At 29.5% G+C, this 16,344-nt stretch overlaps 3 protein-coding genes across 3 annotated transcripts in view; 1 reads left to right on the forward strand and 2 right to left on the reverse strand.

The window, feature by feature from the left end:
* Window positions 1–1,187: 1,187 nt before the first annotated feature.
* LOC136975333 (uncharacterized protein PF3D7_1120600-like) lies at window positions 1,188–13,796 on the reverse strand. The gene is made up of 5 exons (XM_067270388.1): window positions 13,665–13,796; window positions 11,442–11,511; window positions 9,429–9,500; window positions 6,025–6,135; window positions 1,188–3,196 (listed from the first exon to the last, which is right to left on the reverse strand). The coding sequence occupies exons 1-5, from the start codon at window positions 13,776–13,778 to the stop codon at window positions 1,188–1,190; spliced, it is 2,376 nt and encodes a 791-aa protein (XP_067126489.1). The 5' UTR covers window positions 13,779–13,796.
* A 246-nt stretch (window positions 13,797–14,042) lies between these two features.
* LOC136975335 (N-acetylated-alpha-linked acidic dipeptidase 2-like) overlaps window positions 14,043–16,344 on the forward strand; it is a 36,510-nt gene continuing 34,208 nt past the window's right edge. The window contains exon 1 of the mRNA XM_067270390.1: window positions 14,043–14,110. The gene's annotated coding sequence lies outside the window, so the exon portion shown is untranslated. The remainder of the gene's footprint in view (window positions 14,111–16,344) is intronic.
* On the reverse strand, window positions 14,482–15,444 carry LOC136975334 (uncharacterized). The gene has a single exon (XM_067270389.1). It carries the CDS (start codon window positions 15,442–15,444, stop codon window positions 14,482–14,484), a length of 963 nt encoding a protein of 320 aa, XP_067126490.1.

Raw genomic sequence — 16,344 nt, forward strand, 5'->3', positions numbered from 1 at the left:
GTTCCGCAGACCGCCGACCGCCGTTCTATAATACTTGTTTTTAATGCTTACTATTTATACTGATTCAGCCACGAAAAGATAAGTTTCATAAATTCATTAAGTCAGAAACATAATTTATGTAATATATAGATAACAATTGTAAGATATAAATGGTGTGCAACCTTTGAGTCTGTCTGATGTATGCTTATTGTATCTAATATAATGTAAATTAATATACTAATGTATATTCCAAAACTATGATTTGTCCTACACCAAATCATAGTTTTGGAATATGCATTAGTACATTAATTTGTGTTATGAAATTTGTATTTAAAAGCTCATAACACTAAAAGTTTTGGAATACACATTAGTTAATAATTTGGTCTATGTCATTATTTTTCTCAGTTAATATATTGGATGGAGAATTTGAGAGAAAATTTGCAAAAGCACAATATTTACATATAATTGTTTTAAAAATTTATTAAGTGTAACATTTAATTTTATGACACTCTTTCAATAATCAGTCGGATCCACAGGATAGCCAAAAGTCACTTAACTAAGATATATTTTAAAAATGATTAAAACAGATTTGGAATAGCTGTAAGTTATTTGAGATACAGTTAAATGCCTTAAGTTAACTGAATCCCAAATAGAGCGTAACATGCTGTTCTAAATCAATTTAATATTTTAAAGCCAGCCACATTATTCTGCCTCTTCCCAAATTATAGATAGATATGACTTTAATTTTAATCTATGAAATCTATTTATATTAATAAAATAAATATTTTTAATGATGTCCTTAGGACGTCATCTTTATTTTTCAAAGTAAAAAAACATCACAATATTTTACATATATTGTTTATAATTAAGAATCATCAGATTTTATTGAAGATATTAACTGATCTTTAGAATTCTCATATTTATTTTTGAGATAGTCTCAAGATTTAAATCTTGGAGCTAACTAAATACAGTATTTTATATTTAGTGATGGGATGAATTATATCTGTTCCTTTATTAATCAACAAAGCAAGAAACTACATCAAAAACCCATCACTAAATTATTAATATAAAAATATTTTTCAAAAGGTTAAAATTATTCTATTGTTCAACTAATATAACAATATAGAGTTCTTAATTGTACATACTTAAAGTAAAATATTAAAATATTAAGAAAACTGTACAAATTTTATTCAGAAAAATATTTAAACTTATGATAAAAGTTTTAATAGTACATCTTCTTCCACTAACTGATTTCTGTATGATTTTAACATGTTTAATCTAGTATTGTAAGAATGATTATTGTTATTTGTAAATGGTGTAATGCTTAGGCTTTGCTTTTCAAATTGTTGATTCTCATTTTGATATTCTGTTCCATTCATTTCTATGAACGTTCTAGAACCAGGAAATACCTTTGGAGATATTTCTATGACATTTCTGTACTTTTTACAAGATGATTTTGGAGATTTGAATTCTAATCGTCTTGAAACACAGTGTGAATTTACCTCAGAAGTGGTGTGCAACCTTTGAGCACTCTGAGACTGACTTCCATGTAATCTGTTGTTTATCTGAGACACATTACAATTTTTTAGTGGTTCCAATCTTTTTTCTTTTTTACTTTGATATTGTAATTTATTTAATGCATCATTTGACTGTCTGCTCGAAGTTAACTTCTTTACAGTCTGAGATCTATTATTACAAAGTTTATCAATTACATTACAGTCTTGTGCATTGAATCTTTTCTTCACATTCTGGGAATGTCTGTTAGGAGTGTGATGTCCATCAGTACATAAAAAACAATGTCTTGATTCTGCAATTGCCTGTTTCTTTTTACTCTGTAATCTTGTATTATAATCATGTGTATATTCTTCTCTATATGAAACAGTCATTTTATTCTGGTTTAAAGAAATGGATAGTTTTTCTTGTGATAAAGTCCTATTTTTATAGTTTATTGTTGGGATGGTCTTATTTAATTGATTCTTTGACGTTCTTTGTGACACACAAGACCACGTTGTCTGAAAATCAGAATCATCATCTGTTAAAACACTGCTTATTTGTTTGTGTTTTGCCATTTTCTTGTCATGATATACACAAGAATCATTTTGAGAAATTACTGTTTTAAAAGATAAATTTTCTTTTGACACATTTCTCTGAATTTTTGTTTTTTTACTACATTTTACATTACTATGATTCAAAATCTGAATTTGATTTGATTTTCTTTGAAAACAATCTTGGGACTGGATATAAGAACTAGTTTCTTGGCTTGTATTTGAAACTTCTTTTAAATATTGTCTATATGTTATTACCTGATCATTCTGTTTATTTGGAGTATTACGAACTGTTTCCAAAATAGAACCAGTATTCTTGGATTTATTTCCAAATAAAAGACTGAGAGAACAAGGGGTTGGTCGATAACCTAGAGAAGTAACACTTTTATCTTGTAAATTACTGGCTGTTCTATCACTTACGTATGCAATACTGTCTCTCAAAATACCACTCGAGATAGATTTAGATAATTTATTTTGATTACTTGATGTAGATGAAGTGTTACACAATGCCTTTCCTGTATTATTATGATGATAATCCAATTTTAGCCGCTTTGCAGACCTGAGAGAGTTTTTAGTAATTAGGAAATTACTTTGATTGGATTTTAGTTGTTTCTCATTTTTATCACTGTATTGTAAATCGTTTCCAATTTTATAAGTCTTATCTTCATCAAAACTTCTCAGTCTCTCAACATGTACTCTTAAATCTTTTAAAACAACATTTCTGTTGTTTTTTTCACTAGAATTATAAGATAAGTAACCAATATTTTCATTACTATACCTTTTACTTCTTAATGAATTTATATGGTTAGTTTTATCTTGACTGACTGATGTTTCAGAACTTTTGTTGACAGAAATGTGTTTAACAGTATAAGCAGAATTTTGAATATTTGAAAAATTGTTTTGAAAACTAGACTTACATTTCTGTCGTTTTAATAAAGTTGAGTTTTCATTTTTTTTGGATAACATGTCATGCTTAGTGATTAGTTCATCAAAGAGAACTTTGGAGAATTTCAAATCTTGACTGTCGGTTCTCTTAATTTTTAAATTATTTAGATTAAATAATTCAATATCAGTCATTACTTTCTCATTTGGAAGTGGTCTGTTTGTACATTCATGAGAAGATTTGTTATTAAAAGATGATTGTTTCTTGTTATACTTTCTATTCTTTTTCTCTGAAAGAAAAAATATATATTACAAATTCTAATTTTTCATATATTACTTGTTATTAATTATAATGAAAATTTATATATAAACTTTTCCATATTTTTAAAAATTTGTATCATTAAAAAATATTAAAATTTCTAGAAAGTTCATAATAAAATTTCATTTTAGAATATACTTTAACTGTATAAACATTTTAAAAATTTACTCTTAATTACAAATTTAGGTAATTTCTTTAATAATAATTTAAACAATATTTGGTCAGTTATATAGAAAATATATATAAACTTTTAGAACTGTCTATTCAAATATAATTTAAAATTTTCAACCTAACATTTATTATTACGAAGAACTTGCTTTATTATTTGAAAGGAGTTGATACATAAAATTGAAATCATTTACAAAATGACAAAATTAGGTTCAACAGTATAGACAGGAAATTATCTAGAAAAGGCAACATACATATTTCGTAGTAATGTAGAAAATATATTTCTTCCAGTTGCCAATATAAAAATATACATGAAATATGCTTAAATCTATAACATTTCATTCTGAATTTTAATGGACATTTACAGATTATTTTTAAATAATGTATTATCTAATGTACTGTACTTTGCACATTTTTCTGAGTCTAAAAACTCTCATCTTCAATATTTTTTTACTGTAAATTTAATATTCAGTTTTTATAATTTTAGAAGTGTTTTAAACTATTTGCACTGAAAAAAAAAACATCTAGAATGAGCTTGTAAATAAAATAAAATGAAACAAATGGAAAAACAAATGTAAAGTACTTTTTGACAATATTTGAGGAATGCTAGATGATTATAAATATTTCTTTGTGCATTCAGTATAATTTCAATTATCTGATTATTTATCCAGCAATGTATGATAATAATGGGCACAATGTTTGTAAAAGTTCTGTAGAACACTGCAGCAAAGAGAAAGAATGAAAGTTAAAAATAAGAATCAATTATACAATTTTTAAAACAATAAATTAATTTATTACACTGTACTTTTTATAATCATGAATAATGTTAATTATAAGCTTATCCATGTTACATACTTATTGGGCTGCAATTTGATAAAATTGTAAACCTATAAATTCCCACTGTCATCTGTCTTTCTTTGATCTAGAGAACGAAGTTAGATAAATAAAAAATGAGACTTTAGGGGCAGGAGGTGCTGATTAACTATACATGAACTTCCAGTCTAGACCCAGAATCACATGAATTCAATTCAAAAATTTTTCCCTGAATGTAGTTACATAGATAACCAGCATGACTCTGATTCATTCAGGAAATGTAAGTAATGTCTTGCCTCTGTATATCAGACTTGAGATCAGGAGAATATATTTTAAATCAAATAAATTAAGAATGATTAAAAATTGTAGCTCAGCATTGTGACAATGTCACAATAAATAATTGCTTGTTTATTATTCAAATAAATCTACAGTATAAAGTCTATTCTGTTTTACATCCCACATTTTTAATTATATGTATCACTCATTCTTGTTTACATCAACAACTTAAAAACAGACAACAAAAACAAATGCTATTTTAAGTAAATATCCAATATAGGTACGTGGCCGGCGCTATTTACATTTAATAAAAATATAAATACAACTTTTACAAAGAAAAATCATTGCATGTTGTCCTCCTTTTTCATCGTTTGCACCATCAGCAGTCCTTGAACAATTCACACAAATTTCAGAGACGACCTTCCTTTGTAGGCTGCTGCCTCCGCAAAAGAATGTAAAACAGGTAAAGCATCCTCTGGTGCTAATGCCACAATCGTGGCCACGTACCTATATTGGATTTTTACTTAAAATGTAATTTTTACAATTGTGGCATTAGCACCAGAGGATGCTTTACCTGTTTTACATTCTTTTGCGGAGGCAGCAGCCTACAAAGGAAGGTCATCTCCGAAATTTGTGTGAATTGTGCAAGGACTGCTGATGGTGCAAACGATGAAAAAGGAGGACAACATGCAAAGATTTTTCTTTGTAAAAGTCGTATTTATATTTTTATTAAAAACAAATGCCTTTTGAAGTTACTAAATTTTTTATAATTAATTTCCTGACTTAATTTCAGTATATTTTAACCTGAAGTCATAATAAGACATTCTTCAATAGCAATATTTCCCCCATTATTAATGTTAGAACTAAGAAAGAATATTAAAATGGGAATAAATTAGAACAAATGACAATGTTAACTACATGTACTGTTGATGAATGGACTGTAGAATGTAATAAAGCTTAAGAACTTAATTATCTATTGCAATGAAAATAAAAAAATAGAGTATTCTATCCTTGTCATCACTGGATACATATATCCAGTGATGACAGGGATAGAATCAATGAAGATCACTACTAAATTTTTTGTTCTGTATAAAATATATGGTAACTGATTGGAAGCATTTGTTTTGGTTGTATTATTTGATATTTAATTTCAAGTCAGTTGCAATTTATAATTGCATCTCCTTTAAATGAAATAAAACAGGTTGCTTAAAATACTTATAATCTAAAAAATTTCAATCTCTTTCCCAATATTATCTCCCAAATTTATGTTATTACATTCAGTTATCATTCACTAGAGTCAAATGCATAGAATATATTTTAATATTTGGAGAGTAGAAAGCAATAAACAACAAAAATTAACTTTTAAAATTGAAATTTTAAACATATTTCACTCAACTTTTATATACTGTATTCTGTGCAAACTAAAAATCTACAGAAAGGACAAAATGTTAAATATTGTTGACAATAAAAAAGCATATCTTTAGTTAAAAATTATTACACATTTCTTAATATGATTTTAATTAAACAATGAAATTATCCTACCTGATTTAGATTTCTTCTTTCTCCTAAATGCTTTTTGATTTAAGAAATCTGTGTTCTCAGGTAATATATTCTTATTAATTATTCTTGATATTTCCTTTATTTTTAAAATTTCTGTTAAAAACAAAGAAAAATGAGACGTTACAACTAATATCTTGATTATTATAATATTGTATTTTTACCATTTTATGACATTTATTAGTTTTACAAATAAGAAAAATCACTTATATCTAAATATTTTTAAAAGAATTAAGTTTTTCAATATATTAAACTAAAGTAACTAAACATTTTATAACAAAAACGTCTATTAATATGATCATATCATTACCATCAGACACATTTTTGATGAGTAGTTTTTATTGTGACATTGTCTTAATGCTGAACTGCAATTTTTAATTATTTTTTAAGTAAAAAGATCACATGATTTCTGGTCTAGACCAGTAATTCACATAGTCAATTGGGGCCTCCAGCCCTAAGCTTTCCATGTCTAGTCTTAATTTTCACCTAACTCTGTTCTTGAGATAAATGAAGGACAGACAGACAACAGTAGGAATATACAATTTGAAAATTGCTTACTTTCTTTAAAAAAAGTTAAATGTTTTCCTTTTTTTGCTTGTTAACTGTCTTGTCACAATTTACTCGAAGTAGGTGAAGAATGAGTGTTTTTACTGGAAAAATTGTTCTAATTTTATTAGTTTGTACATATAACCGATCCAATTGTTCAATTTTATCTTTTATATATTTAAGCTATTTGTACTTTTTTTTTTTTTAGAGATACAATAGATTATAAAGCTGTATAACAATGTTAAAGACTATTAAATTTCGTCGTTAGATAATTTTTTAGTCGATTCAAGAAGACGTAGTCTGTTCAAAAAGTACTTTTTGAACAGACTACGTCTTCTTGAATCGACTAAAAAATTATCTAACGACGAAATTTAATAATCAAAAATTTTAAAGTTAATTCGTCACCAGAGGGACACCAGAAATCTGCATTAAACAGCGCTTCTCAAGTGGATATAAAAGTCTGGAAATCTGCCACTGGATAGATTAAAATTGAAGATGTCTGTAAGATCCGCCAATTTCTGAATTTTTACCTTTGTTTTAATTTGGATGTTTTATTGTGTTTTTTTAAAGGAACTATTTTAACCCGGCGGCCTAGCAGCCTCGAAGGAAAGGTCCGGTCGTCAAAGGGTGTTCTAGAACACAGTTAAGAAATAAATGGTGGACCCAAAAATTACTTTTTGAACAGACTACGTCTTCTTGAATCGACTAAAAAATTATCTAACGACGAAATTTAATAATCAAAAATTTTAAAGTTAATTCGTCACCAGAGGGACACCAGAAATCTGCATTAAACAGCGCTTCTCAAGTGGATATAAAAGTCTGGAAATCTGCCACTGGATAGATTAAAATTGAAGATGTCTGTAAGATCCGCCAATTTCTGAATTTTTACCTTTGTTTTAATTTGGATGTTTTATTGTGTTTTTTTAAAGGAACTATTTTAACCCGGCGGCCTAGCAGCCTCGAAGGAAAGGTCCGGTCGTCAAAGGGTGTTCTAGAACACAGTTAAGAAATAAATGGTGGACCCAAAAATTACTTTTTGAACAGACTACGTCTTCTTGAATCGACTAAAAAATTATCTAACGACGAAATTTAATAATCAAAAATTTTAAAGTTAATTCGTCACCAGAGGGACACCAGAAATCTGCATTAAACAGCGCTTCTCAAGTGGATATAAAAGTCTGGAAATCTGCCACTGGATAGATTAAAATTGAAGATGTCTGTAAGATCCGCCAATTTCTGAATTTTTACCTTTGTTTTAATTTGGATGTTTTATTGTGTTTTTTTAAAGGAACTATTTTAACCCGGCGGCCTAGCAGCCTCGAAGGAAAGGTCCGGTCGTCAAAGGGTGTTCTAGAACACAGTTAAGAAATAAATGGTGGACCCAAAAATTACTTTTTGAACAGACTACGTCTTCTTGAATCGACTAAAAAATTATCTAACGACGAAATTTAATAATCAAAAATTTTAAAGTTAATTCGTCACCAGAGGGACACCAGAAATCTGCATTAAACAGCGCTTCTCAAGTGGATATAAAAGTCTGGAAATCTGCCACTGGATAGATTAAAATTGAAGATGTCTGTAAGATCCGCCAATTTCTGAATTTTTACCTTTGTTTTAATTTGGATGTTTTATTGTGTTTTTTTAAAGGAACTATTTTAACCCGGCGGCCTAGCAGCCTCGAAGGAAAGGTCCGGTCGTCAAAGGGTGTTCTAGAACACAGTTAAGAAATAAATGGTGGACCCAAAAATTACTTTTTGAACAGACTACGTCTTCTTGAATCGAATGTTAAAGACTATCAATTCATAAATCTTGGAAATATTTTATTAACATTCTGGGAAAACTTTTGTTCCTTTCATTTGTTAATAAACCGAAACTTTAAAGTAATTCTTCAATTTATATGGAAAAAATAAGAATATATTTTAAACTGTAAAGTAAAAATGTGCAATTTTCAATGTTTCTAAATTATAATATATATCAGTTTATTTTAAAAAAATATATACATTTATAATTATATAAAGTATTAAAATTACGGTAAATGCATCTTCACAATTCCTTTTCACACATTGGAATTCCATAATGTAGTCTGAGAAAAGATATGAGTTGACCTTTATTAGAGGTCTTTGTCTGCCTCAATAAATTAAATGTTAAAAAACTGCCCGATGATAGCACAATTATAAACATTATATTCATTTTAATTAGAATATTAGTTTACATTGAAACATACTTTATGCAAATATCACAATGCAGCCATGTATGTTGTATAATCAATTAATATACAAAATTATTGTTATTCAATTATATAAAGTATGTACTTTTGTGTGATAAAGACAAAACTGTGTAATTCAGGTAACCAAAAAAATTTAACTTGGATCCATTTTCTCTTATTTATAATTATTAAATTGAGTAACTTTTTAAACTTTTGTAAATTAAAATAGTTCAATTTGTTCATATTCAATGTTTTTTAAAAATGTTTTGTATTTTTCACCTTGTAGAACAAGGTGAAAAATACAAAACATTTGATATATATGCTGAGAATTGCTCAATTAGGAGCAAAAATATTTCTGAAGAAAACACTTTTGTTAAGTGAATCAGATAATTTATATTCTGGTGCTACCGATTTTCATTTAAAATAGAAAGATACTATAAAACGTATGTATTTCTGCATTATATACTACAGTAGATATCTAGGTGTAGTTATTAGGAAGCAATATGAATATTGTTCCGTTAAAGAAATTTTGAAGATTATTATTAAGGGATTCAATTACTTAAGGTTATCTTTTCTCTTTTCATATATTTTTTTCTATTTAATAATATATTTAAATCAGATACAACGTATGCGTTACCTGCTTCACTTCGACTTTCATACGCTTCTGTAAGTATCCCAAATTTACTTGTTTTTGAATTTCTTAAAACACCTAGAAATAATAGTTTCAATTAGCAGACATTATCAAAATATCCTTTAAAATGTAAGATAAATTTTCATTAACAGAGAACACAATAATCTCTGTTTGATATATAAATATATTACTGATATTTTTAAAGAATAAGTATTCAAAGTAATACACTCAATATTATAGTTAGCACTAATTTCATTTTATTTTTTCCCAAGTACAACTAAATAAACATTTTTCAAAATATTCATTATAGTTTTTATATTTAAACTGTTAATTTATGGTTTACGAAGTAAAATATGTGAATTTTTGCTTTGAAATTAAAATTGTATAGATGAATATACATGATAAAATTACTCATGTCATTTATATTAATTTTCCATTTCTAACAATATGAAGTCATTTGGAAACATAATTTAAAGAATGAAAGATATACAGTGAAACTGCAATATATTGTTCTTGAATGTATTACTTTCCTAGAAACAACATTCAATTTCTAGGGTCTCTGAACAAATCCTATTTAAACTATGGAAATTAAACTCAAATCAGCCATTCCTTAGTTTATCATTTTTGACATTTATCTTTTTCACTTAGGCAAAATTTTATCTAAAAACATTTTAATAATAATTTCATAATATTTATTTTTAGCATTTTCCCTTATTTTTTCAATGAACTTCATAGATATCCACAGATGCATGCTCACATTGTGGTGGCCACATAAAAGTTCGAACTCTCACAATTTATGATAAGTACGTCTTTTGAAAAAATAATTTAGATAAAGGTTTAATTAAACTTGACCCCATTTCCATTGATTATAGTGTTACCACCTGTCCGGTTTTCACCTGGACAGTACGGGAATTGACTCACTGTCTGGGTGAACTATTAATTTTGTCCGGGAATTTTGTAGAAATTGTGAAATTACGATAAAACAAAGTTCTTGCAAATATTTTTATAAATTTACACAATTTGAATAGCGAAAGACCTCACACTCACTGAAACTCATCTGCCATTCTGCCATGTTACTCTGTTTACGCGGACGTGTGATGCGCAACCTGCCTCTCGACCTTTTTCTTTTTTTTTTTTGCTTGTACATCCGTACACATCTTCTATGGAGCTAAATTATCTGCTCTTCCTTAATTTAGGTTACACACGTTACTCCTACACAAGTCCCTAGTCCCTAACTGTAACTGATTTAGAACCGACATGCACGTTACTCTTCTCATTGTAAAATGACATTGCGCATGCGTCGGGAACTTCTGTTCGAACAAATCTGACCTGCCGTCCGGGTCAGCGATTTTGTAAAGGTGGCAACACTAGTTGATTATAGTTTAGTTCCCTCTATGATGAAACCAATAGACCAGTCTTGTGGCTCCCTTGAAGTCTAACATGAAGAATACATATTTATTAAGTTATTCCAGTAGATTAAAATGGACCACCCTGTATATATAAACAAAAGGAAGTCAAAAAACTATAGACAAATTCCTATATTATAAAAAAAAATTATACTTTGTTTGATATATATGTATTTATGCTATAATACAAAGTGCACATTAATTTTACAGATTAATCACGTTTTTAAAACAAATTCTTTTGGACATAAACTAGATTTTGCTAATGGTCTAGATACAATTAATTTCAATTTGGAAATACAAATTGTTAATTAAAATATACTTTTTCTTTTGAACTAATTTAACTTGAATTCATTTTACTAATTACAACTGTTAATTGTAATCTACAGTTCAAACAACTGTTCAGAATTTATTCATCATTATTATTAATATTGGGGAAAGTTTAAATGAAATGGATAAGCATTTTGCCAAACAAAATTTAAAAGTTATCAATTTAAATTCTGCATAGAAAGCTTTAAATGCTATCATTTCTAATTAATTAGAACTTTCTTACTATATAATAATCTTGTTGATAATAAGCTTAATAATAATTTAATAAAATTGCATAAATTCTTACCCCTATCTACAACTATTTTCATATTTTCCAAGTCAATAATGTCGTCATCTTCGTCACCAATGTTTTCATACTGAAAATAGAAAAATAAATCAGGGAAAAAAATTATATTTCATAAATACTAAATCAAATGAAATATTATTGAAATATATTTTATGTAATATATCCACGATAACCTATATTTTGCATTGTCTTAATAGTTTTACATATTGGTAGAAAAGCGTAAGATAATAGTGGATGATGTTCTATCAGTATATTTTGAAACAAAACAACGTATCTCAACTGATTCATTTATAACTATTTTTAAGTAAGTTGCACTAAACAGTAAGATTCAGAAATTTGTGTTACCATACAGTAGCAAAAGATGTTTGTGTTTGTTCCAAATACATAAAACAATATCGATATCTGGAGTCAAGACAGGTCCCTACATGTCTTGACTCCTTGACTTATCAGCTTACTGCTCTGAGGACCAGGATTGAATTTTGGCAAGAATTCCCTGGATTTTTGTGTGTGTCAGATCCCATCCTTTGCCACGTGGCTGCCCCATTGTGGGCATGGCTGAAACTACAATGAGCATGGATATCCACAGAGGGGGAAAAAGGATCACTTGCCATCTTCTGGGGTCAAATAAAAAATTCCTCAGATTATAATTGTAAAAGTGATCGAGATGTGTAATCTTACACCCTCAACCATGGAACACTTTATCTTCTTAAAATTTTATTACTGTATTTTATAATCTACTTGTGAAAAAACCCAAAAAAGAAATAAAAATTTATTGATTGTAATTATTTGTCTTCAAGTTGGGAAAACTTTCTGTGGAGGTCAATGACAGTGGGTATGATTAAATGACCCTCTTAATATCCACAAAGCAGAGAGAGGGGGGAACTATTATTAAAGATATATACAGAAGAGCGTCGTTTATCCGAATCAATTGGGGACTGGGGTTGTTTGGATAACTTATTTTTCGGATAACCGATTATGTACAAACAAATATATTAACCTATCCCAAGGCCACTTCATCGCTTCCCTACTAGCGAAGCAATCAAGTGGTCTTGCCTATCCCATGTTGAAATTTTTCTCCGTTGCATGTCGCTTCGCATTGAATTTTCGTCGACGTCAAGCCTAATGTAAATTTTTTATAATAATAATCGTGGTTATTGCATCGTTAAAAATTATTTCTTTATTTTGTACAAACAAATAAATATATTGAAAAATATAAAAACAAAAAATTTATATTTTGGAAGTTAATCTAGTATCAAAAACATTCGATTCAGCACGACACAGTCTGACTGGAACATTTTCGGTTAACCGACGTTTCGGTCGATCGGCTTTCAGATAAACGACGCTCTACCATATATATATATCTAGTGGAAACTTGATTATCTGAACTTGATAGGACCAGAACTCTTTCAGATAATGCAGAAACTCATATTTGTATTTTGGGTACATCAAAAACTATGCATTTAGTTTCATGTACTATAAATACTGTAATGCAATTACTATATTTGAAAGTAAATACAGGTATTCCTCATACAACATGGTTTCACTCTAATGTGGTTCAAAAATTAAAGATATCCCCCATATAATACTGTTTCTGGTTTCGAATACTGAGTAACGAAGTTTATACTTAAAAAATTGTGAAATTTTGTACAGAAGATTTCCAAAACTGTTTTAGAATGAAACCAGAAACAGTATTATATGGAGGATATTTTTAATTTTTGAACCACATTAGAGTGAAATCATGTTGTATGAGGAATACCTGTATACCTGTAATATATATATATATATATATTTTTTTTTAAGTTCAAATAAGCATGTGTGTTTTCTCAAAGTTTCCCATGGATTTGAAAATATTGAAATTTTCAATTTGTATTGTGCCTTTCGTCAGGCTTACTTTCAGGAAAACTGATAGGTCAAGGAAGAAAAAAATCGTATTAACTTTCCTATCAACCAGGTGTCGTCGTCTTTACTTTCAAACTTTAGCCCTTAACTTGGTGATTCTCGACCTTTTTTGTTGTCACAGTACACTTTTAACAGTCGTCATAACAGTGATTTTTAAATGCAGTTGGTTATTTAGGTCACATTTTCGGAGCACAGTGGTCGAGAATCACTGCCTTAACTTAAGACTGTCACCACGTTTTGTTTTTATACATTAATCTTTGTATTTTGTTAAGTTTATTTAAACATTTTTAGGTAAGATTCCAAAGTTATATATTTGTGTCATACCTTTTCAACGATATTATCGATAGCAGAATAATATCTGTCCCGGGATTTTGAAGATAATTCGTTTAATAAAGTTTCAAAGTAATTTTCTTTTTGTTTGAACATTTTTCTTGTCATTCAGATTACGTTCCTACGATCAAACATCCAACTCGAAATTGGCGCAAACTTTTCGAAAACAAATGTTGCCAACTCGTAGATGTATTTTTATTAAAATTAACTGTAGGTCATCACATACATTAAATTAATTATTAATTAATTAAATGTAATAATAAAGTATAATAAAATGTTTAGCTTCAAAATTTATTATTTGTACGTTAGAATAATAAATATTTATACGATGAAAATGTCTGTCGCCAGAGGGAAAAGTAGTAACGTCAACATTTTTAAATGGAAAAATAATCACGTGTTTGTGGAGTGAAGAGTTTAGATTTATTATTAAATCTATAATGGTATTACTGACTCTATTTTTACTGTTATTTTTAATTAGTAAATGTAAGAATTTATGTAATATCAGAAATGATATTATATCAATATTATTTATTCTTGTAAACTATTTTATAAATATTTTGATGTTCTTTAATATGAAGAAGGTGTTTAACTCTGGAAAAATGAAAAAATATAAAAATAGTATCAAAATCAATTAATTTTTAAATAATTAACTGAGATAATTCGTATTTACCTTATCATGACTCATTATGAATTTATTATTATTATTATTATTATTTTATTAAACCTTTATAAGGAGTATACACAGCAAACGAGATATAAATGCTGGATTTCAAAAAAAAACAAAACCACAAGTCGAACACTTCCCAAGCGTTTAGGACTGTGTGATATATTTTCGAATGATGCGTGCAGATCCAAGTAAGGTGGCCTTTTGCAGCTGACAGATGGTGATTTTGTCAATATTTATGGTTTGCAAATGCCGGCCAAGGTCTTTTGGCACAGCCCCCAGTGTGCCAATAATCACTGGGACCGCCTGTACTGGTTTGTGCCAGAGTCGTTGCAGTTCAATTTTAAGGTCGTGATATCGGTTAAGTTTTTCCTGTTGTTTTTCATCAATTCGGCTGTCACCCGGTATGGCGACATCGATGATCCACACTTTTTCCTTCTCCACAATCGTGAGGTCTGGCGTATTATGTTCCAAAACTTTATCAGTCTGAATTCGGAAGTCCCAAAGTATTTTGGCACATTCATTTTCAACTACTTTTTCGGGTTTATGGTCCCACCAGTTTTTTCCTACAGGTATATGGTAGTTGTGGCACAGATTCCAATGGATCATTTGGGCCACATAATTGTGTCTCTGTTTATAGTCTGTCTGTGCAATTTTTTTACAGCAGCTGAGGATATGATCAATAGTTTCATCAGCTTCTTTACACAATCTGCAAGTTGGGTCATCAGCTGATTTTTCAATTTTGGTCTTAATTGCATTTGTTCTGATTGCTTGTTCCTGGGCTGCCAAAATCAGGCCTTCTGTCTCCTTCTTCAGTGCTCCATTAATAAGCCATAACCAGGTCTTTTCTTTATCAACTTTTCCTTCAATTTTGTCCAGGAACTGCCCATGTAACGCCTTGTTACGCCAGCTGTCAGCTCTAGCTTGTAATGCAGTTTTCTTGTACTGATTCTTTGTTTGCTGTGCTTTAAGGAGTTTTCTATTATTGACAGCAATCAGTGCAGGTTCGTTACTTTCCTTGACATATTCTGCCAGTGCATATTTTTCTTCTTCAACAGTTTGTTTTACTTGTAAAAGTCCTCTACCAACCAACTTTCTGGGCAAATACATCCGGTCTACATCACTGCGGGGATGTAATTAACAGTAAATGGTCATGAGTTTTCTCGTTTTTCTGTCCAGATTGTCCAATTCCGCTTGTGTCCAGTTTATGATACCCGCAGTGTATCTTATGACAGGTATAGCCCAGGTATTTATGGCCTTGATGGTATTACCTCCATTGAGCTTGCTTTTAAGAATTTTTCTGACCCTATGAGTGTACTCTCTGCCAACCACAGTTTTCACCTGCCCGTGTCTGATGCTGTCCAGCTGCAGTATGCCCAGGTATTTATAGGCTTCTGGCTGATGGCACTTTATGGATTGACCATTTGGCATATTTATACCCTCACTTTCAGTGATTTTGCCCCTCCTCAGTGCCACAGTTGCGCACTTGTCCAGTCCAAACTCCATCCTGATATCAGTGCTGAAGATTCGGACAATGTTAGTCAAAGAGCAGATTTCAGCTTCACTTTTTCCGTAGAGCTTCAGGTCATCCATATAAAGCAGATGTGAAATTCTGTGAGATTTTTTTGATATTTGATAACCAAGGTTTGTTTGTTTTAAGATTGCTGACAGAGGAATCATGGCAATGATGAAAAGCAGTGATGACAAGGAGTCTCCCTGAAAAATCCCTCGTTTGATGTTGACCAATCCATAGCTTTCATTTCCAACAAACAGTTCAGTCTTCCAGTACCGCATCATGTTTTCAATGAAGTTAACAACCTTTTTGCAAACCCCAATAGTGTCTAGGCACTTGATTATCCAGCTATGTGGGAGTGAGTCAAAAGCTTTTTTGTAGTCAATCCACGTCATGTGTAGATTAGTTTTTCGGCCTTTGCAGTTTTCCAGAATCATTTTGTCAATTAAAAGCTGATCTTTTGTGCCCCTACTTTTTCGTTTGTTGCCTTTCTGTTC

Source organism: Centruroides vittatus, unplaced genomic scaffold, assembly GCF_030686945.1.
Source record: "Centruroides vittatus isolate TY-2023 unplaced genomic scaffold, ASM3068694v2 contig_370, whole genome shotgun sequence".
Classification (NCBI taxonomy): domain Eukaryota; kingdom Metazoa; phylum Arthropoda; class Arachnida; order Scorpiones; family Buthidae; genus Centruroides; species Centruroides vittatus.

What these genes read in the sequence shown, in the direction of transcription:
- LOC136975334 (XM_067270389.1), bottom strand. Translation starts at nt 15,444, where the DNA reads ATGTATTTGCCCAGAAAGTTGGTTGGTAGAGGACTTTTACAAGTAAAA.
- LOC136975333 (XM_067270388.1), bottom strand. Translation starts at nt 13,778, where the DNA reads ATGACAAGAAAAATGTTCAAACAAAAAGAAAATTACTTTGAAACTTTA. An exon ending in GAAAATAGTTGTAGATAGGG is followed by an intron (nt 9,501 to 11,441) that starts GTAAGAATTTAT and finishes TATTATTTCTAG; the next exon opens with GTGTTTTAAGAAATTCAAAA. An exon ending in TGAAAGTCGAAGTGAAGCAG is followed by an intron (nt 6,136 to 9,428) that starts GTAACGCATACG and finishes TGTTTTTAACAG; the next exon opens with AAATTTTAAAAATAAAGGAA.